The following is a 21,520-nucleotide window of genomic DNA, read 5'->3' as shown; positions in this document are numbered from 1 at the left end:
CTTGAGGAAAAACAGGGCTACTCTGTGAATCAGCTCCTGCCTGGAGGGCATTCAAAACAATTTGCACACAAATATAGGCATCATTTGCTTACATTAACATTTTTCACGTTTGCCAAGAATGCTCATTAGCAGAGAGGTGGGGGGAAATCTCCACAGCACAACATAAAGTATTCTATAGAGTCTTGGTAAGAAAAAAATGCAGCAATTGTCTGCTGAACTTTCATTTTAAAGCAAATTTAGCTGCACATTTGTACGGTGCAGGTGGGCTGTTTTGACAAAGGAAGCTGCTGATAGTGAATGTGGATGTTCATTTGAAATCATTCAACTGTGACTTCCTGCTTCTTTGCATATTTCCTAGTATCTCATCCAAAATGCTTTACTCACACCTGGGCAGGATCACAGTGTGGATGAGGACGGCAGAAGGAAAGGGGTAAAAAAGGAAAATGTGATGGAAGAGGGAGGGTAGAGAAGAGGGAAGAAAGCCAGGAAAGGAAGGCGGTGATAATATTTTTTGTATTAATTTGTATGTCTATCAAGTCCAGGAATAGATAGAGGCACATAAAGGCGAATGGGAGAGAGAACATCCATTTTGGAGAAGAGGAAAAGGAGGATGAGAGAGAGTGGGTGCGAGAGGATGGAGTGAGAGTCTATCTGTGTTGTGTCAGCTGCCATCTGTGTGTCAGAGCACATCACAGAAACTGTGAGGCCTGTGCCCACACCTCCACCATCATCCTGCTGTCTGTTGGGCACCTCCACTCGCACATATACGCGTCTCCAAAACACCAACTTCAGTCTTTTTTGCATCCGTTTGGTTGCATTTTGCCAGCACTTGGAAACACGCACACATACGCTACTCGTAGCACACAACTGCTATCAGTCCATAGTGTGTGTGGGGATAAAAGCAAACCCATTGCATAAATTTTGGTCCACTGAGGCCTTCGTTTGTTGGGAAATCTGTATTGCTGCATTTTTTACTACACATTCTTTGATTGAAAATATGTATTTCTGAAGGACTTAATCCAAAACCAAATGTTTTGGTATTTAAATTTCCCGTACGCAAACCCTATTGCAGCTGCACTGGTATTACCGCACATCTCCGATCCTGACTCCATCTGTGTTTTCCTGCTTTTTATTCTTCTAATAATAAGATAATATAATGTGTGATGATATGTGGTTGCTCAGAGACCTGTAAGTTTCTAATTATGGCAATGGTTGCAGTGTATACTGCATTAATGTATACAGCAGATAACAGTACATGTGCATATTGTAGGTTAACAGCGATAATGGAAAAGCTCTCGAGATCCTTTTATGATCTCAGCGTTTAATCTAATATGCAATTTAACTGTTTTACTGATGTTTTTTGGTGGTCAAATGTGCCACAAACACACACAAACTCACCTTTTGCCACGCTTCATTTCACAAAAGACAGCCGTACGCAAATTGTCAGAGATGAAAACAAAAACAGCAGCTTTGTGACAACTAATTTGAACTCGTTTGTATGCACCTCTGTTCCCTGTGTTGATTTTCTCTGCATGTGACAGCTGTTTGTACCTGTGTTCTCGCTCCCCAGGTTGCTAATCAATGCCTGACAGTGAAATCTATTGAGTCCCACCTTGCAGTGGAAGGAGCTCTGCGCTGCTCAGAAATGTAAATGTTTGGATATTTGCATCCTATAGGAAGCGAATCATTTTGCTGACATGCATGCAGCTTCATCTGGGGAGCTGTAGAGAAGACACTACAGCAGTAGCTCTTTATTTAAACACATGGCATGAATGACTAGCGCTGTGCTCTCCTTGGTACCTCCGCCAAGGTGATGATGTTTTCAGCTCAGTTTGTTTGTCAGCAGGATCACAGAAAAACTACTAGTCTGATCTTCATTTAAAAAAGGTTGTTAGAAGGGTGTCGCATGGGCAAAAGAAGCATTGCGTTTGGTTAACATTGCGAAAAAATTACTTCCCGACTGGAGAAAGTCTCTCAAGTCGATAATGATGAGGAAAATGGAGTGCACTTTACACTACACACTACGTTCATTCACCCGTTCACACACACACATTCATACTGGTGGCGGAGGCTAACAGGGAACACTGGTGCCACCTGCCACCATTGGGAATTAATTCATACACGGATGACGCAGTATCAGGAGCAATTTGGGGTTCAGTATCTTGCCCAAGGATACTTCGACATGTAGGCTGCCATGGTCAGGGATCAAACCACAACCTTCAGTAGGCGACCGCTCTACCAACTGGGCCACAGCCACCCCACACTGGTCTTTGGGCATTTTTTGGCTCGTGACCTTATGGGAAAATGCCACCATGCATTTATGAACTTCCAGATCGCTCTATCTTGTTCCCCTCCCTGAGCTGTTTTGCTTGTTATTTGCTCATGGTACACACACCTGACAGATTGTGTATGATGACATCTGGGGATCTGATGGAGTCTTGCTCTCCGTATGGACGGCCTCGGAGTGCGCTCATCTGACAGACTGAAGTCAAGGTCAGCCAAAAGACACACAGGCAACACACACTCCACTGCCATCGCTGTGAGAACACCAGAACACACACACAACTCATTAACTCTGATGGATTGCAGCACATTTCAGGGTAATAACACAGACATACGTGTACACACCATGCATTAATGCCCACTGCCACACACAAATGCCCGACTATGGCAGATACAAATACAAACACAGATGGACACAGACTTGTCACCTCAGTGTCACCTTCAGCTAATCCTTGCGAGACAGAAAGCAAGCCATCCACTGGCCACACAGATTTTCCCATAATCCCTGCGAATGAACTCATTCAGAGCAGAAGTCTGCTTCCTCAAAGTGTGAACACACAATCTGTCCATGGACGTACACCCACATACATATCCTGTATGTAGATAAAGTGGAGATATGCTCACAACACTTGTGTAAACTTAAAAAGGCACCTTGAAAGGAAGAGAACTTGGGGAGCAATGATAATAGTGAGCGTGTGCTCTTATGGTGTCTCTCTGTGTGTGTGAGTGTGTGTATGTGTGTGAAGACGTAGATTTAATTGGATGGGAATGTCACGTAGGACAGGGGACATGAGTGCTGCTGGTGGTGTAGGTCGTACACCAATTACTGCTCCGCGCTCTTCAAAACTAGACAGGAGATGGAAGACTGAGACCCCACTTCATTAACAAAGTAAGCCCCTGTGTTGATAGCAGCCGTGTAGGGCAGCACTGCCGGGTGTGGGGTGATGGGTAAGGGTAGTGGGAGGTTGGGAGGAGGAAAAATTAAAATTGACACCCAAATTGCTTGGGCGATAGTGGCTGCAGCCAATGATTGAGGTCTGATTGCTTAGTTGTGTGTCTTTGTGTGTCTTAACCCTCTATAGTACGGTGTTGCTCTCAGGCAACATATCCATTTTTGGCCTGTCAAATTTATACAATGCATGTTTTTGATTGATGCGATACTTTAAAAAAGAGGGTAGAGTATAGGGAACCAATAGCAATGCTTTAATTTGTCACATGATCTCCAAGAGGCCATATTAAAACCCTATTTTGCAGACTTTTCCAAAGGAAACAGCTTTGCCATTTTGTGCCACAAAAAAAATCACTCAAAACGTCATTTCCTGGCCCTTTTCCATCTTGAAAAAAAAATATTCCTGCTCATAGGTGAGAAAACATTCTCACCTATTTTTAGACATTTTAGACAGTTTCATAAACTTAGACTGTTCAAGACAATCATTTCAATGGGTCGTTGGTTCAGGCAACATTCAGTTAAAAATGTCCTTTTATAATGTTTTTAAATTTAAAATGTTATGTATTGTACCCTTGTGTACCCACATGTTTATGAAATCAATGATGTTAAAATTAATTTTAAAAACTTTTCATTTTCACTTGTGCACCGTAATGGTACAATGTTGCCTACGGACAACAAACCCCAAAATCTTCAGATTATGTTTATTTGGTCTATTTCTAATTTCTATTAAAGACAAAAAAAGACTCTCCAAACATTTTTTTCATAATGCGTACCATAGAGGGTTAAGGAAACTACGAACTGGGTCATGTTATTGTTCATTGTAAAAAAATAAATAAAAAAAAATAAAAAATGTAAGTCACCACTGATTAGTATGTAAACAGGGACAATAAAGAAAACTAAAAGAAGCAAGCTGGATTTCCACTAATGAAAACTGTGGCTGCCAAAGGTTAGACTAATCAATTGATCGATCATCTGACCAACTGACCCGAGCTATAGAGCTGCAGGTCACAGCTAAAATAAAAATAAAAGCGAATGCCAACTTGAGAGATGGCTGAGTGTAAATCAAGTACATGACAATGAATTATAAAAAAGGGAAAATCTATAAACAGTTTCATAAATAAATAAAGCAGTTAAGAAAACATTAGAAAGGACAAAACAGGGTCTTCAGCACGACTGGTCCCTTTAGGCTCCTCTGAATAGGGCCTATTAATAAATAATTTCCATTTTTACCATTTGAAATAAATGAAAATGCTTATTGGTACACACACACACACACACACACACACACACACACACACACACACACACACACACACACACACACACACACACACACACTAGAAAGACCTGTACAAAAGTTGGAAATAGCACTGTGTCTGCACTTTTCTGGTGGTGATGCGAGGGCCTTCACCTTGGGTGTAAACACACACACACACACACACACACACACACACACAGACACACACACACACACACACACATACAGGACAAATCTATATATAACAACTAACCCTCCCACCTCCAGTGTCGATCCCTCCCTGGGAGCCAGCGAGGTGCGGTGTCTGGATATTGCGATGCTTTGCCAGGGCTATGCTTTCTAAAGGTCAGTTGTTGCTTCCTCCTGTGGGGGGAAGGCGAACTGACTGCCAACCATCTCGGCGGCATCTGTCACATCCTAACCACTGATAATTAGCCAGCAACACACTGCTGCAACCTGACTGACTGCATTAATGGCAGGGTGACTGGGTGACAGCCTGATATGAGTCAAACTAAAACTTTTTATAATGTGTGTGTACCTATGTTTTTGACAGAGAGAAATGGAAAGTGAAAGACAGAAAAAAAAGGGCAGGAAAAGGCATTGAAAGAAGGCGAGAAAAGAATGACTTGCCTGTTGGTAAAGGCTGGAAATTGTCCGAACTGCCAGCCTATCGTTTATCAACGAGGTGGAAGCACATACAGCTCCAACTACTCATTACCTGCAGCCTTTCTCTGCCTTTCCCTAATACCATCCTCGGGCACACCTGCCGCTGCTCACCAATGTTTCTCTATAACTGTCATGCACACACACGCACACACGCTTTGCATCATCTACCTCCATGTCTCCTAGACCTCAGTGCCCCATTAGAAGACAATAAAGAGGAGACACTGTCTTTGCTCGAGCATGTCAGACAGATTCGACATCACCGGCCTCGCAGGCCCCAAATACACCCATCATCTCCTGCCCACCTCATCAGCGCTGTGAAGAGATGGAGGGAGCGATGGGACAGAAGCTGCTGGAGAGGTTGGATATTGTGGTTAAAAGAGGAAACCAGGGGGGAGGATAGAGGGAGGCGAGGAGGCATGGAGAGAGAGAAATGAGAGAGGCGTGATGATCTGCCTGATTTGGGCCCAGTCTCTCTCTTAGCCCTGCAGCCTCAAAACCTCTGAGAGAGACACAGAAGCTCCTCCATGGAGCTGGGAAATGACTGTGCATACTCATACAGTAGACAAAAAAAAAACAAATTCATGAAGGCTAGTGAAGAATACAACATGCTTTATTTAAAAACCTACAAAAGTAGATTAACTATTTATGAACTACTCATGTGAAGCATGGTTGTTTTAATCATTGCACTAATGACTACCTAGTGAGAAACTAAAGTGACTTAATGAATTAGAGGACAGTAGCAGAGTGTGGTTTTAGCTCCTTCATTACACATCCTGTACATTTTCTTGCCAGCCTCTGAAAGGCATGTTGTACAGTGGCAGCATGCTTCATTAAAATCTTGAAAATGGATGAAGTTTAAGTCAAGCTGAACATTATGTCTGCATTATTGTTATTGTTGTGGTATCACATTTAGGGCTACAGCTGTTTTTTTGTGTGAATTATTTATCTGCAGATAATTATTTCGATAAATTGAAGAATCAACAGAAAAAATACATTTAACTCAGATTTGAGAAGCTAGAATCGGGTTTTCAAAGGACTTGACTTTAAATGACAAACTATTAATTGTTCATCAAAATAATTGGCGATCAATATTCTGTCAATCCAGAAAAAGAGATTAATAATTTCTGCCAAGGAGGTCAAGTTTTTGGTGCAGTTCTGTTTGCCAGCAACAGAAAGATTACGAATTACAGGAAAACTACAGGATCGATTTTCACAATTTTTTAAAGGTGTAGCATCAGCCAATTACATTTATACTGCATGTGCTGTTGGAATTATCAGAAAAATCTGCTTTGTTTCAGTTGTTTTTGTTGCCAAGCAAACACTCATTCTCAAGCTCTGAGCAATAAAATACAACACATCTTCTTTTTAGCATCCATATTGATTCCACATTATGACTGTAAGTTCACGAACACACTGAAATCAAAAGAATGACTTCCCAACTCGGGAAATGGGACCATCTAAGGAGCAGTATTAGCCTTCACAGAGGAGTGCCATTGTTGCTGACTAATAATGTCTGCATTAGTGCTAATTAAACGTTTAAGTGTAAAGCAACTTGGACAAAAACAAATGCAGCCTTGATGTTTACCACAATGTATTCCACAACTCAAATATCTAAGAGTTGGCTCGTAGATTTACATATTTTGGTGGAATGAAGGGGAACTAATTAATGCCTGGTAGTGAAGCTACATTAAAATTTGTAAAACTCTGCAGCTAAAAGCAGCATGCTTTGAAATATATAAATAGCTGCGATGTTAAGCAAACAGGATTTGTAGTAAATTCTAACATGGCAAAGAGTGAGCAGGTTGGAGAGAGACAGAGACGTGATAAGTGAAAATCAAGACTGACATTTCACAAGGGAGAGGGGTACTATCGAGGGGTAATGAGGGTGGGGGGTGGGGGTGGGGGTAGGGGGGGCTGGTGGCTGGGTTGGGGTTGGAGGGTGAACTGGTGCCTTGACAGCGCAGTAGGGGCCAGCGCTGTGAAGTTGGTTAATCCTGAGGAGCAGGGGATTAGCTCAACAGGGGGGAACCGCCTCGGCAGGGGGGCTCTGGGAACCCGTTGTCCCTGACCACAGTGCCATGCTGCAGGGTTACCAGGGCCGGCTGCCACCCTCCTCCCCAGCCCCTCACCCTCCCCTCCACAACTAGCCCCAGGCACCGTCTGACCTAGTACGTGGAAATAGATCTACACAGTAACACCCGCATAGACATATAATAGATATGCACAACACCTCATCAGTTTATTATTGGGGTAGAGAGGCTGGAGGGGCTGGGAGAGAAGAGTTAGGGTATCTTCACATGAGCCCATTGGTTCCAGTGTGACTGATTGTGTGGAGCTCACAGGCCCACCTGGGGCTGCTGCATCTACACTTCCCTCTCATCTTCTCCCGTCAGCTCTGTGCTGCTAAACTCTTCTTGGCTCGCTTCTCTCTCGTTCCCCCTGTCTTGACTCCTTCGCTGCGGGGTCCCGACCACCTGGGGCTGCAGAGTGGCGGGGCGTTCCGTTGTTATTAGCATCATCACCCTGCTGATTATTTTCCTGCTGTCTCCAAAAGAGAGTGCTGTTGGGCAGGGAGCTGAAAATGGACAAAGAAGGACCTCCATCTCCAAGTCATTGTATTGTAGCAGTGCAAGAGCTGCCTGTATATTTGTAGCATGTGTTTTTAAAATGCATCTGCATTCAGTGGACCAGACCATCCTTGATCTCCTGGCTGCATGACAGTTCCTTTTTGCCTGCAGACAAAGGAGCAGATCCCCGTCACATCGCTCTCATACGGGCTGCCAGGAGGCAAACCCTGCCTTACCACAACTCAAAGAGCAGATGTAGCCTCTTCCTTCTATTGACCGCGACATGGGGTCTCTCCCACCCCTAGCGTCCCATGAAGGGGGACCTCTCTCTGGGTGACTGGCAACCCAGTGTGCACACTGCCCACGGACACAAAGTACTTAAGGATTTGTCAGTTCACAGAGCTGCCCACAGAAGATTTCAACTGAGTGCAGCGCGAAGCTGGATGAAACCTCCCGCTGGAATCTCCATCTCGCTGTATGTTCCTGGTCATGGTTGAGTTGATGAAAATTTCCCGGGAGCGATTCAATGCTCTTGTGCAAAGTCTTTGAGGCGTTACGATTCGCCTCCTGCTTCAGACTAAGGCAACATTCTTGAAACTGTCCATAAAACTAGTCAAAAGTATAATGCAACTTTAGGGAAAAAGTCAAACTGGAGAAACAAATGGAGGAGAGTTGTGAGAGTAGAATAAGGGCATTGGTTACAGGGGACATATCATTAAAAAATCTCACATTTTCAGTGCTTGTGCATATAGATTTAGGTATCTGGAGTGCCTACCAACCAGACTCAACAAGCCATTCAGATTTGGCTCCCCTTAATGTGAAGGTTCATAAAAATTAACTTGAGTGCATGGTAGATATGGCTTACTGACAGAAAGATGTAGTAGTAGTATAATGGGCCACAAGGTACATACATGGAAGAGGTTGTGATGGATGAATGGGTCAAACACAGGACTTTCACCCAGGAAAATTCAGAAACCATGGGGAACATGGTTTGTTTGTTTTGTTTTTCAGTTTACAGCCAGAATGTGTAGGTAAAGGCACTAAAACTACTTGGTTAGGTTAAGGAAAAAAATCATATTTGTGTTTAAAAATAAGACTCTCATAATCATGTGTTAGAAGGGCATTCTGACAGAGAGATCTGAAAGCAGACTAGGCTTTTTCAGAATTGGGTCTTAAAGAGACAGGCACTAAAACAAAGCATTTCAGATACAGGTATATGCAGACAGACGATATGAGAGAAATAATGTGTTTTTTGAACATTAAAGTATGTAAACATGTTCTAGTAGGCACTCATGTTCTAAAGTATGAACCTTAAAATGAGCATATGTCCCCTTTCAATCAAAGCAAGGCAGACAACTTGAGGAGCTTAACCTTCACAGAAATGGAAAAACATGAATTTGATCACGAGAGACAATGGAGTAAACAGACGCCTGAATAACCACACAGCGGTAAAGTGCAGGGACGCTTATACAACAACAAATGTGCCAGTTAATGAACCTGAAAAACAGCACATGAACAATGGAGCTTTCTCTACAGTTTTACATGCACATATTCATATACTGCAATTTAAAGGTCATTTTAGTTTGAAGAGCCATAAAAAGCAGGAGAACATGGTCTTTGCAAATAGCTCTTCTCTCCTCCAGACTTGTTAGCCAAACAGCACAACATCCCTGATGAGAAAAGCTAGTTGCTCTACTCAGTGTCATGTTGCTAACAGTCTTCATGCAATATTAACTTGCAATAGAGCTTGTAGGACGCACAAACCTGTGCATAGTGTGCAATAAATAAAACAAAACCATCTGTGATTGACACATCATTAGACACCCATGAATTATTCAATATCTGCAATCATATTGGTTTGCCAAAGGATCAACATGCTGAGGAGCATGCAGGCCCCGGGTACCTGATTGCAAGTTAAAAGCCTTCCGAACTCAACTGCTCCCATCCCTAAAAATCTGTCAGTGATTAGTGTAGAGAGCGGAGACAGAAATAAGCCCGCTCAGTCCTTTGAGTGTTGATTTGGACCTCCTGCAGTTCCCAAAGAAAGGCTGCATCCTACTAGCTTTGAGATGGCTCTGATTGAAGACATAATTGTGAATGTGGCTGAATTTCACGGTTAGGAGCGTGAAACCCTCAGTGAGATGGATGGAGAGATGGGGAGCGAGGGAGGCAGGAAGGACTGCAAATGAGAGACAGGGTGCCGAGAGCCAGAGCAGGGAGGTGAGAGACCTTGGCTGAGGCCCGGATGATGTATGCAGACAGACACGGAAAGACACACAAATAAACACAAGTGTGTGCACGGAGGCATACATATGTATATATACTCAAGGAACAATGAGTACAGGAACACACAAGTGTGCAAAGAAATGCAGACGCATACACAATGAAAAAAAGATTGGCTGCGTGTGTAAACAATCTCTGCATCAATCACTCTATGAGCGGAGCAAATCAACTCTGGCTGTCGCACCGTTTCATGCCATTCCCCAGCCTTCAGATGCAATCCCCACCAGCCATCTGCATATCAAACAAGGCAGCCATTCACATACACTGACTAATGATTTCTGAATGTTATTAGCTCTCTGTGTCACAACTGCACTTCAGACCTGTGCAGTTCTTCCTCCTTTTGCAGAGGCAACAAAAAAAGCCTTGAGTAACAGTTCCCTTATCTCCACTGGCCAGGGTTTAGTCCTGCTGAGGACTGGCTGCCTCCCTGTTGGAGTCTCCACTATCTTTAGAGTTTTGGCCCAACAATGCTGAGCTGCAGTAGAGCCAACTGTGTCTCACAGCAGCGCCACACCTGCCAAATCTGGTGGTTAGCTACAAAATAAAGGATCAGCAGTTAATGAGGCTCATTTATCAAAGCAGATAGGAACAAATGCTTTCAGAAATGGCCTGAAACTGATAATCTTCAACTATTTTTTCAACTCTAAGATTTATATAATCATTTTATATGTAACCTTTATGATCTTCGCCAGTTAAAAATAAAATGTTAAGGTCAAAAGTGTTTTCAATGTATGCCGACACAAACTTCAGGCACTCTTGCGTAGGAGCGGGAGCAATGCCAAGGTTATAAAACAAGCCTTTATTTAGTTACATTGCTGTTCCTATGAGAAATTAAATACAAAAGGTTTTGGCCTGTGTAGGGTTCAAAACCCAAGAAGAAGATGATATAATACTTTTACTGGGAAAATATTTTGACAATGGGTTTAATTATACAACAAATAATCCTGCATGTGTCTTGTTACAAATAACGTGACTTAAGGAATTAAATGAACTCCTGTTTGAATCCTATGAAATAAGCTGCTGTTGTTAATCTTTCAAATTATTTTCCAAGCTGTTGAGATTGTGTATGATTTATAGCACCTGTCTTTTCAGTTCATGTGACAGCTGCCTGTTGTTGACAAATCGCCAGTAGTGTCAAAAATCCTCCCTAAGCTTTGAAGTAGCTCCTTTTTCCTACACAACATAAACATGCATATTCGGTGCAAAACGTGGCCCCTTGCAGTCTCCTTCACACTGTTTAAATATTTCATTGTGGAATACTACTTACTATTCACAGTCCATCTGTTTCAACATATATTCAGTGGATTAAATCATAGATTATATTATTGAACATTTCCAAATGTATAGGTTATATAATCTCACTTTTTTCTGCAGCCAGTGGAGATGCCCTCTGCTGGCCATTACAAAGAATGCAGGTCCACTGGCCACATCTGGCCCGCAAAAGGTTCCAGCCCGGCCTGCACATTAATTTCAGGCCGCCCAGCATTTAACCGGGAACCTGGATGCACCATGTTCAATTTAAACTACCGTGTAAAATCGACCCCGCCAAAGTTTCTCACATTACAGTATTACAGCAACGTTAGATGATGAGCTCCATTCATGCTCCATGCCTCGTTATACCTCAAACTAAATAGACAGATATCGGTGCTAGCTAGCCAAACACTGTCAACACTCTCTCTCTCTGCTGAAGACAGTTCAGCCAGCCGCTGTCCACTCAGTTCCTGCAGACAGACAGCTGCAGAGTAAAGCTCACACACATCGGAACCCTTGATTGACTAATAAGCATGCGGTAAATACGTTCAAAGCACATATACAGCAGAATATTTGTGTGAGTTAAACAGCTGTCTATGCAGAAAACGTTTCACTAAGCGTGACGGAAAACGGAGTCAGTGGGATTACACGTGTCTTGCTATCTTTAGATATTTCCTAAATATTAAATGGGAATAGTTCAATACATTTAAACAATCCAGAAAATACATTAATAACTAAATCAAGTTCTCATGTGTATCATTTTTCTGCAGCTTTGCTTTGAGAAAAGCTAAGGTTTTTGTAAATAAACTAATCTAAAAATCCACCGTGGAATTTAAGATTTTATACTGTGCAATTCTGGGGGGCCTAAATAACAGGCTAAAAAATAATAAGAATAAAAAATGTGAGGAGAAAAAGAATGTGTTCTGGCGTATTTACAGTGACGTTTCCTTAATCACAGTTTTTAACCAGTGAAGTCTGAGAGCATTTTCTGGTTAAGTATCTAGTTATCATTATGCGTTTCCCATGTTTTTTAGAAGTCTGTTGATACTGGTTTGGCCAAGTGAAATAGCATGAATTTAGTAAGAAAGTGAAAATATTAAACAATTATAGGCCAACTAGATATAAGTACATGATATTTTCTTTATCTGAAAGTTTTGCACCCATTGTGTCTGCTTTGAAAAAATCTTGTCCTTGGACAAATGCAATTGAGTTGATGACCCCTGGTCCATGCTGAGAATCAGAAGCAAAAGAGTAGTAATAGTGGAAAAGAGTCAAAAGAGTCATATACTCAGTAATGTCAGTTACACTGAAAAAAATTAGCTAATATTAGCCACTATTAACTTCTAGTCATACCAGACCAAGTATAGGGATAACAGCGAGTGAAATAAGCAAGGGTGCATGTTAGTTATTCTTCTTTCAAAAGTAAGGCTACACAGTCTCACCTGTGAGGTCCTGCTCCAGGTTGGATGGAGGATTTATGTGACATTGTTATTGGTAAGTGGGATTATTCAGCTGTCAGTGAGACTGATGTATTTTTTGGAGTCCATGACGAAGATAAGCAATTATCCAGTCTTTGTTGTTACCTCGTTTCTTCATTGTTTACATTCCTACAGAGATAAATAACACTTCAGAAGTGATGTGGAGATTATTGAACAACTCTTGTAGCACTTACTTTTTAAAAGGAGAGTTTTTTAAAGCGGTATTGCTCAAAGGTGTAAACACACATTATGCTTGAGGATGGGTACTTTGTCATTCAGTCATAATGAATATACAGTGTTTACAAAAATATGTTTGAAGTAGACTCTGTTGTTGTAAATTCTCTACAAAACCTTCACTGTAAATTATGCACAACCCACCACATTAGTTTTGCTTCACAGACTCAACAAAGAAAAGATGGAATTCTCACTAGAGGCAAATGGACTGATATCTGAATGTCTAAACTGGCTACAAGTATATAACGTGTTTCTGATTGAAGATGTAACATTACTGGTGCCAGGGTAGCTTTCTCCTCAAAAACCTTGACTTCAGGGGAAGTATTTTTGCAGAGAATATTTCAGATAGAAAAAGGTTTTATCTACAGGATGCAAAATAATTACAATCTTTAAAGTGCATTTGTTATTCAGCAGTAACGGCTGTCAGCCTCTGCACTTTAAAAATAGTTCTAGATACTCTTGTCTCCATAAAGGTGCGTGCAGCTCAGCTCACACAGCCAGCTGATTAATCTACAATTCATCAACAAAGTCGACGGTGGAGGGATTCACAGCAGGTCAACACATTTTTGTCAGAAAAAAAGGTAGACTATTCAAATAACACATTTTAAATGGAAATCTGAAGCTATGAATAATGCATTTGTAATCATTATAATAAAAAAAATTACAAAAACTGTTGGAATTTCAATATAACACATCAGCAGGCACACTAAAAATATCACACATACATTCCTCTATATGTCTGTGCCCTCTCTAAAAACACTTACCTTTATATATTCATATATTCTATTTTCAGAATAGTGAGTCTTTAGACCATCCAGCTCAATTCTGACTCTCGCTCCACATAGGAGTTTCTTAAAAAGACAAATAAAACCCTTAGGTTGCTTAGAAACAAGCCCAATGACTGCTCCGACAATTTGCCCAAACAGCTTGAGAGACCTGTTAGCTTTTACATGAGGCTGGTGAACACGACCCTGACCTCGTGTAACAAATGGTTTGCTTCAGCCTGAACACCATGCATTTTCTTCCTCACCATTAAGAGTTCAACTACTTTGTTCGGTGTGTGGGTTATTTGTCCCAAGCCGGTGCAACCTTTGAGAGTGCAGCGCTAGGGCAGTAATACCAAGCAGAAGAGGCCTCTGGCAGTTCTTGGAAAGAGGCAAAGTAGGTTAAGGTTTTACAGTGCTGATAATTGAGTCCAGTTGCTAAGGGCCTCGGAGAAGCTTCATGATTGCACAAAAACGCACACGAGGGCACAGGCAGAGAAGCGCATACAAACACATCGCATGGTGAACCGCTGATTTCTTTGGAGATGCGAATGCCCTAGATGCAGCGGCAGCTCTCAAATTAAGCAGCTCAGAGACAGAGGAATCAAATGCGTTTCCATTACGGGGCAAATATTCCATCTACACCCTGTCATAACGACACTGTATGGCAGCATTACAGGGAAATATCAAATTAGGCTGTTTCATTTGGAGGACTGTTGTGCATTGCGAACAGCTTTGGAGATCAATTGAGCTGCTAGGTAATGAGCGGCAGCGGCCTGCTCTAATATACTCAGTAATGTTCTTTTGATTGCTTTGGTTAATCTCGCTCTACCGTGCAGGGGAGGTAGCCCCCACTCTCCGCTGAAACTCACTCCACAGCCCAGGTTACAGTGAGAAATAAGAAATGGGGAGCAGTGTTACGTATCACTCACGCAATATGAATCAAACTATTAAATCTGGACAATCCCTATTCATGTTCAATTCCAGTAGGAATTGATTAAACTCCACGGGTTTGGGTTTTAACCTGTAGTGTTTGAACAAATACAGGAAAAATAAGACGAAAAGCCCCAGCTGAATAGGCCACAGTGGATAACCTTCAAATGAAGTGTCGGTGATGTGTCGACGCTCAAGTGGATGGAATCAGACACAGTACACCACTCTGCTCTCTGAAAGCAAATCCTCTCACTCATGCGCCACTCAAAAACAAGTAAGAGGCGCTCCGTCGCTCCACAACAACACTCGCAGCTGTGACCATTTAATATGCTCCGGCTCAGATTCATTCCTCTGCACCTTTTGCTCTCACAGAAAATGCTAACAAACCTGTCCAACCACTTTTGCAATATGCTGCACCGCACTACTGCATGCCACACCATCTGCCACGTTTCGCTGCGCAGTGTGAATATTTATTTGCTCAAACTGGATTGCTCAGCATCCACCTACTTTTGGAGAACCGTCCAAACACACGCTCTCTCAGAGGTGGCTGTCAAACAGGGGTGAGAGCTGGATGGGATGGTGCGGTCACCAGTTGGGAGGCGCTAGAGGCGTCTGATGTTTTGAGATTGTAAATGACTCTTACCTCTCCACGTGGTCCAGGTTCCCTGATACGCCCAGTCCTCCGATGGCGTAGAGTTTGCCATCATATACCAGGCTGTTGTGTCTGCAGCGGGCCACGGTCATTCGGGACACCAGATTCCAGTTGTCCAGCAGGGACATGTAGCACCATACATCAGCCACCATCACACCAGACTCTGTGCCCCCTGAAACAAATAGGAAAAGGGTTAATAAAGTGGGTGTGTAGGGTGATAATAAGGTTTTTTCCGCTGTGTGAATTTTTCCCAGGGAACCAAGAACCTGTAGAGGAACTCATGAACTACCTGTTCTACAAATAAAATGTGGTTATTGGAGGATGTATAGCGTAAAAAAAAGTCCCTTCTTCAGGAGAAGTACTTATCAATGGCTGAGGAACAATCAGGGCAGAGTACTTGGGGCTTAATATTGCTGATGGGTCTTAAATCTGCTGATTTAAAATATGTCCTGCTTGAAGAATTAGGTGAATTTAATGTCAAAGGTGAGTGGTGCACATTTCTTTTAATGTCTCATGTGTTATTAAGTTATACAGTCAGCTTCCAACTCTTGTGCTCTGTTCCAAATTGCATCATTTTTCTTTTCGCTTCTAGTGAGAACTGCAGCTGCCTTTACATGCTACATATTGTTGCATGCAGTAAGCATATGATTGGGACATAATGCGTCATCATCACTGCTGGAAGAAGAATTTAAATCCTTAAAATCAATGTATATATAAGTTACCCTGATGATTATTTTCAATATGGATTAATTTGCTGATGATTTTCTTGATTAGTCAATTGACTGTTTGATTTGTAAAAATTCTGAAATTAGTGAGAAATGCTGCCACACTTACCCAGAGAGCATGGTGACACATTCACAGTACTTGTTTTTCCCAACTGTTAGCACAAAGTTATGAAAAATAACAAAAAAATATGTGTTAAAATAATTATTCTAAAGCAGCAAAAAAGTAGCCGGCAAAAAAAATTTGTGCAAAAAAATCTTGATTTGTAAAGTTATTAAAGTTGTCCAAAATGTTTAATAAAAGTAAAAAGCACAATATTTCCTTCTAAAATGTAGGAGAATAGAAGAAGAAAGTGATATGTAAAGAAAATACTGAAGTAAATTACAAGTACCTTCAAGTACAGTACTTGAGTAAATGTGAATGTAAATCATTTATACTTGATGTATACCAGAATAAGATTTAGTATGATTGGTGTGACGGTGTGAGTGCTGGAATGAATGCTCCCGATGTTTAGTTCTTGTAGCTCTTTCGTACTTGCCAAGTAGTGAGAAGCAACAGGTTGAAAGGGGTTACATGACTTGTATGTGATTTATAGCACCATGTGCTAAGGTAGTGAAACATATTTCCTTTTCTTGCTTCAAATTATTTTCTATCCAAAATTGTTTTTCTGAGATCTAAAAGAAAAAGTGACACACTTGACCAACTGTTGGTTGCTGCTGTGTTGACTAGTCAACCAGCCAACCATCAAGACTCCACTTGTTTCAGCTCTCTTCAAAGCAGCCCTGTTAGCTGTGTAGTCTGACATGCAACACCAGCCGTGACTCAGTGACCCTGCCCAGAGTGTGAGGAAGGTTACAGACCGGAGCCTGTTGATTGGCTAGCTAGAACACCTCTGATTTCCCCACTGGCTGTCTGACTCCCAGTGGACGCATGCATACCTGTTCCAAAGCCCAAACACAAATTTACATTTATATGAAAAGAGGGAGAGGAAAGGTACACGCAGGACAAATCCTGCTGCATTTCCACGGTGCAATGTCAAGGTCTGAGTACCGTGCAGGATTCTCGCACAAATGGACCGTGGAGGGAGAAATTCAGTCTACCTCTGGAGGAGCAACTTAAAGGTGTCTCATACAGGGAGTCACAGAGTGCACAGTGTGCCACTATGGAACAAAATAAACTGCAGAACACTGCAGCGACTGTAAAGCCACAGAGAAAAAAAAGCACCACAGAAGGTAAATAGGAGAGACATTCTCTGCAAAAAAAGGACTCTTCTAGAAAGAAAGACATCAAAGTTGTCTGCAGTGTTGGGCAGAGCAACAGGTGTTGAGGGCAGCAAGCCTTTTTTAATTCTAAACTGTTTCATAAAGGTCACAAGAACTTGGCAATTGCCTGGGTAGCTTCACTTTGTCGATTTATATCCATTCAAAGTAAAAATGTCCTCACTAAGATCATGAATGAAAGAATGGAGATTCAATGTGAAAGGGCTTCATCAAAAGAGGTCAGAGGCCAGAGACACCATGGTTTCTTGATCTAAAGCTTCTTAACTTAAACAATGTATCTGTTGCTTCTGTGATAAAATCACCTCTTCATGCTACCTCTGAAAATAGCGACAATGTAGAGGTTGAGTTACCATTATCAGTCTGCAGACATGCTAGCACTTCTGTGAGGCTGAGCAGTTGGAGTGAAAAAAAAATGAAATGCCTAAAGTTATAATTCATCCTAAGTGGAACATGAATGTCTGTACTAATTTTTATGCCAGTCAGTTTAACAGTTTTTTAAACATTTCACTAACTATAATTACCACCTCGCAATTGTATGTCTCCAGCAGCCAGCTGCAGTTTATAACCATGTCTGTCCAGACTCACACGTAGCCACGAGAGTAGACAATGCCTTGAACATGGATGTGTCTGCAAAAAAGCTACAAATGCTAAAATCCAAGCAAATATGAGATACGTTTACAATCTCCTATTTCTCAGTTATGGCATAGAATAATGCCAGAAAAGATATGATGAAGAAATGATAGCAAATTGTAGTTGACCTTTGAGATATAAAAATTAATCACGTAATTATTTAAACCTATTAGATATTTGTATGAAATTTTGCCATAATTAGTGCAAGTGGATGTTTGTGCCAAATTTAAAAAATTTCCCTCCAGGCATCCCTGAGTTTGACGTTTAAGTGACACAAGTAGGCAAGTTATTATTTTATTTGATCTTTTAATGTAAACACTCAATGTTGAGGTCAGTGAGTGTTTTTGCAGTATTCATTTGAACCAATTGTATGAGGATGTATTTAAATTACATTTAAGATTATTTGTTTTTTTACGATCGTTATTATGAAATGTTCCTGGATACGGGGATAATTCTTCACTACTGCAGTGAGATGAACTGATGGTATCTACTATCCTGGTGCTCTGTGCCACTAAATAACTGCAACAGGAAAGCTACAATTCTGCTGCTGGAGTGGGCGATTTGGCTCACCTGACAGGTAGATGTTGTCTCCCGCCGAGATGACACTGAAGAACTCGCGGTCGTAGAAGGGCAGGCTGGCCAGTGGGTACCACTTACTGCTCTGGGGGTTAAAGCAGGTGACTGCTGTCAGGGAGCGCTGGCTCATCCCGATCGCCTGACGCCCTCCCACCAGAACTATCACCTCGGCTACACCTGGAGGACAAAGGAACAGGCGGAGGATGGAGGGAGAGGATTATGGGGGTGGACAAAGGGAGGAAAGACATGGGAGAAAGCAGGCCGTCAGAGAACGTTTCCAACAGCAAATAAGAGCCAAGATTGAATCAAAGCCTCTTTGAGACTCCCCACGCAACAGGTATGCTGCTTTGTGGCATGGTGCCTGGTGTTTAAGTATTCATATATATAGCTTTCAAGGTAAATATTTTTATACATCGACAGTAATAATGGCACCACAAAATAAAACCTTTTGAACCTTTTCATGCAACCTTGATAGGCTGCATAAAAACCAACATATACAATGAGCCATACATTAGAAGTCTGCTGTTTTGAATTCAGCAGACCTTGGCTGTCCTAGAGTCAATAAGCTTGTCGGGAAATGCAAAACAAAATGCAAAATAGAAAAGTTTCCTCTTAGTCGCAGGAAACTACTGAGTTAAATGGGAAAGTATAACTCAATTACCAAGACTGATGGGGCTGCCATTCGTTTGGTTTGCCGCCCAGCTCCGATTCTCCCTTCCTACACATGATCCAAACACTAACCTACACATCATTTGTCCACACACTCCCAGCGAAGACGACACTGTGTTTGAGCATGGCATCAGAGAATCACAAAATCAATAGGTGAGAATCAATTTGTGTACATTTCTACGTGGAGACGTGTCCGGTCTCATATACACACACGTGCTGAGGACCTCGTGTGATTAAGAAGATACTTGAGACATTCGGCACTCGTCCCTATTGCTCCTCAGCCGATCTCCGCTCTCAGACACGCACACACACGCATGGAGCTGCTGGATAAAGACACCAGTGATCCAAAACACACAAACAGGTTGGCAGGCTGCCACATGCGTGTCTCAGGTCCTCTCAGTCTTCAGCAGCAGGCTCCAGTGAGCAGGCAAGACGACGAGCCGCCAGACAGAAATGAGCTGTGTGTTTGTAAGCAGCAGGCAGGCGGGCAGAGGGAGGCGATGCCAGCGAGGGAGAAGGGGGCGATAGAGACAGTGTGAGAAGAGAGAGAGCGGGGGAAAACAAAGAGGGAGTAAAAAGAAAGAGAGGGAGAGTAGGGGAGGGAAAACTAATCTTCATACACTCCAAACCAAGGCTAACCACTGGTTCATCTGCTCGGATCGATACTTTTCCACACAAGCACTCGGCTGACGGGCACATCCATAGGAGCCTGTCTCTCCCTTCTGTTTCTTTCTGTTAAAAAACCATCCCCCCTTTATTTTTTTTCTTCCTAAGCTTCTCTTTTTCTTTCAAAGCTGGTAAAACTGAGTTTTTCTTTAGGAAGAGGAAAAGGGTAAAAGAGGAGAAAGATACAAAAAAAACTACAATGGGCTTTGGTGAGGCTGAGCAAACAGACAGAGCGTAAAGCACTGCCTCAGACATATCGTGGACATACAGCTTAGACTTAGTGGACAGCTTAAAGCTGACTGGCGCTTTTTCTCAGTGAGATTTTGAGAACGTGTTCCTCTGCGTAGGACGAAAAATAAAAAGTGATGGCTCAAGGAGAAATTGTGACAGTGCGGATGAAGGTACACAAGCTAAAAAAAGGACAATCACGACAATATAGGGAGGGCGTAGGAGTCGTGCACGTGGCCGCCCTTTCTAGCAGCGCGTGAAAGATGTGTGAACTTGGAGCGCAGCTAAAAAAGATTTTAATTTGTTTCCATCACCTGCCCGTTTTCACAGCTTCATGGCATCGTGCCCCAGACACCAAACCTCAAACGGCCCTCAAGACCTCCAACAGACCTTGGATATGCAGCTAATAAATGAGTGTGTAGTTTTATAGGACAGTCGCAGCTACAGCGGCTGTTCTTTGAAAAAAAATTAGGTGAAAACAGACTCTTTGTCTCCTCTCTCATGAGCCTCCAACCATACCTCCACACACACATTAATTATATTGACTTTGCTCTGCTATTGTTCTTCCTGGTGATTAGTTTGCTGCTATTGCTGTACGTGTTTGTACTCCGTTTCTCTTTATCACACACAATTTTTCAACTTTATTGGATTTTAAAAGTTTGTCTGTTTCCTCTGCCTTTATAGGATTACATTTTCATCTCTTTTCATCTCCTTCTCTTTCATCCTATTAGCTGTTTCAGTTTGTTGATATTGACTGCCTCAATTAACACGGCAAAGTTTCTGTGTCTTTGTCTGAGCCAATTTGGGATTTTCTTCTTTCTGTGTGCACGTCAATCAATTGCCTGTTGTTTTGATATCTCAATCGTTTTACAGCAGGAAATATTAAATTCAATGCCATCTTAAAACATGGTGGACTATGCGTGGATGGTAAAATTCCTGATACTACAAGTTTGTTGGATGTTTTTTTACTTTAGTCTGACAATGTAAAAACAAAACTACTGACTACGAAAAAAAGAGTAATTTCTTTTGTTGTTTTGCTACATACAATTACTCCTCCACCAAGTTGAACCCCCACAGTGTCTAATTAGGCCAGCTTTAGCAATTCCACATGCTGCTTCAGCGTGCTGAAATGTATGTCTGTCATGCAGGTCTTTATTATCACCTAGTGCATATGTGCAGGGCTGTTCCTGGCGCTTTCCGCTTGGCCAGACACGTCAGGGAGAGTCCACATCTGGGCGTTGAGGCTGCAGCGCAGCTCTGACCCCTGAAGCCCTGAACACATTCACAAGCTAACACAACCCAACACGGGCTGTCAGAACGCACCAAAACAGGAGAGCGGCACTGCTGACGGGGAGTCACGGCATCGGATCAGATGGTTGTGTGGGTGTGTGCATGTGAGTTTTTTCCGCCGAAAAAGGAAGCCTCGCAGG

The 21,520-nt window shown here is 42.2% G+C and overlaps 1 protein-coding gene across 8 annotated transcripts in view; it reads right to left on the bottom strand.

Moving 5' to 3' along the window:
* Nucleotides 1–21,520, bottom strand: part of LOC131991319 (kelch-like protein 29) — a 233,969-nt gene that overhangs the window by 26,615 nt on the left and 185,834 nt on the right. For all 8 annotated transcript variants that reach the window (XM_059356683.1, XM_059356687.1, XM_059356690.1 and 5 more), the window contains exons 11-12: nt 18,522–18,704; nt 15,310–15,490 (exon numbers count right to left, since the gene is read on the bottom strand). In XM_059356683.1, the coding sequence (XP_059212666.1) occupies nt 15,310–15,490; nt 18,522–18,704 (364 nt within the window). The remainder of the gene's footprint in view (nt 1–15,309; nt 15,491–18,521; nt 18,705–21,520) is intronic.

The sequence above is a fragment of the Centropristis striata genome, chromosome 18 (assembly GCF_030273125.1).
Source record: "Centropristis striata isolate RG_2023a ecotype Rhode Island chromosome 18, C.striata_1.0, whole genome shotgun sequence".
Taxonomy (NCBI): Eukaryota; Metazoa; Chordata; class Actinopteri; order Perciformes; family Serranidae; genus Centropristis; species Centropristis striata.
This window is presented reverse-complemented; position numbering and strand designations above follow the sequence as displayed.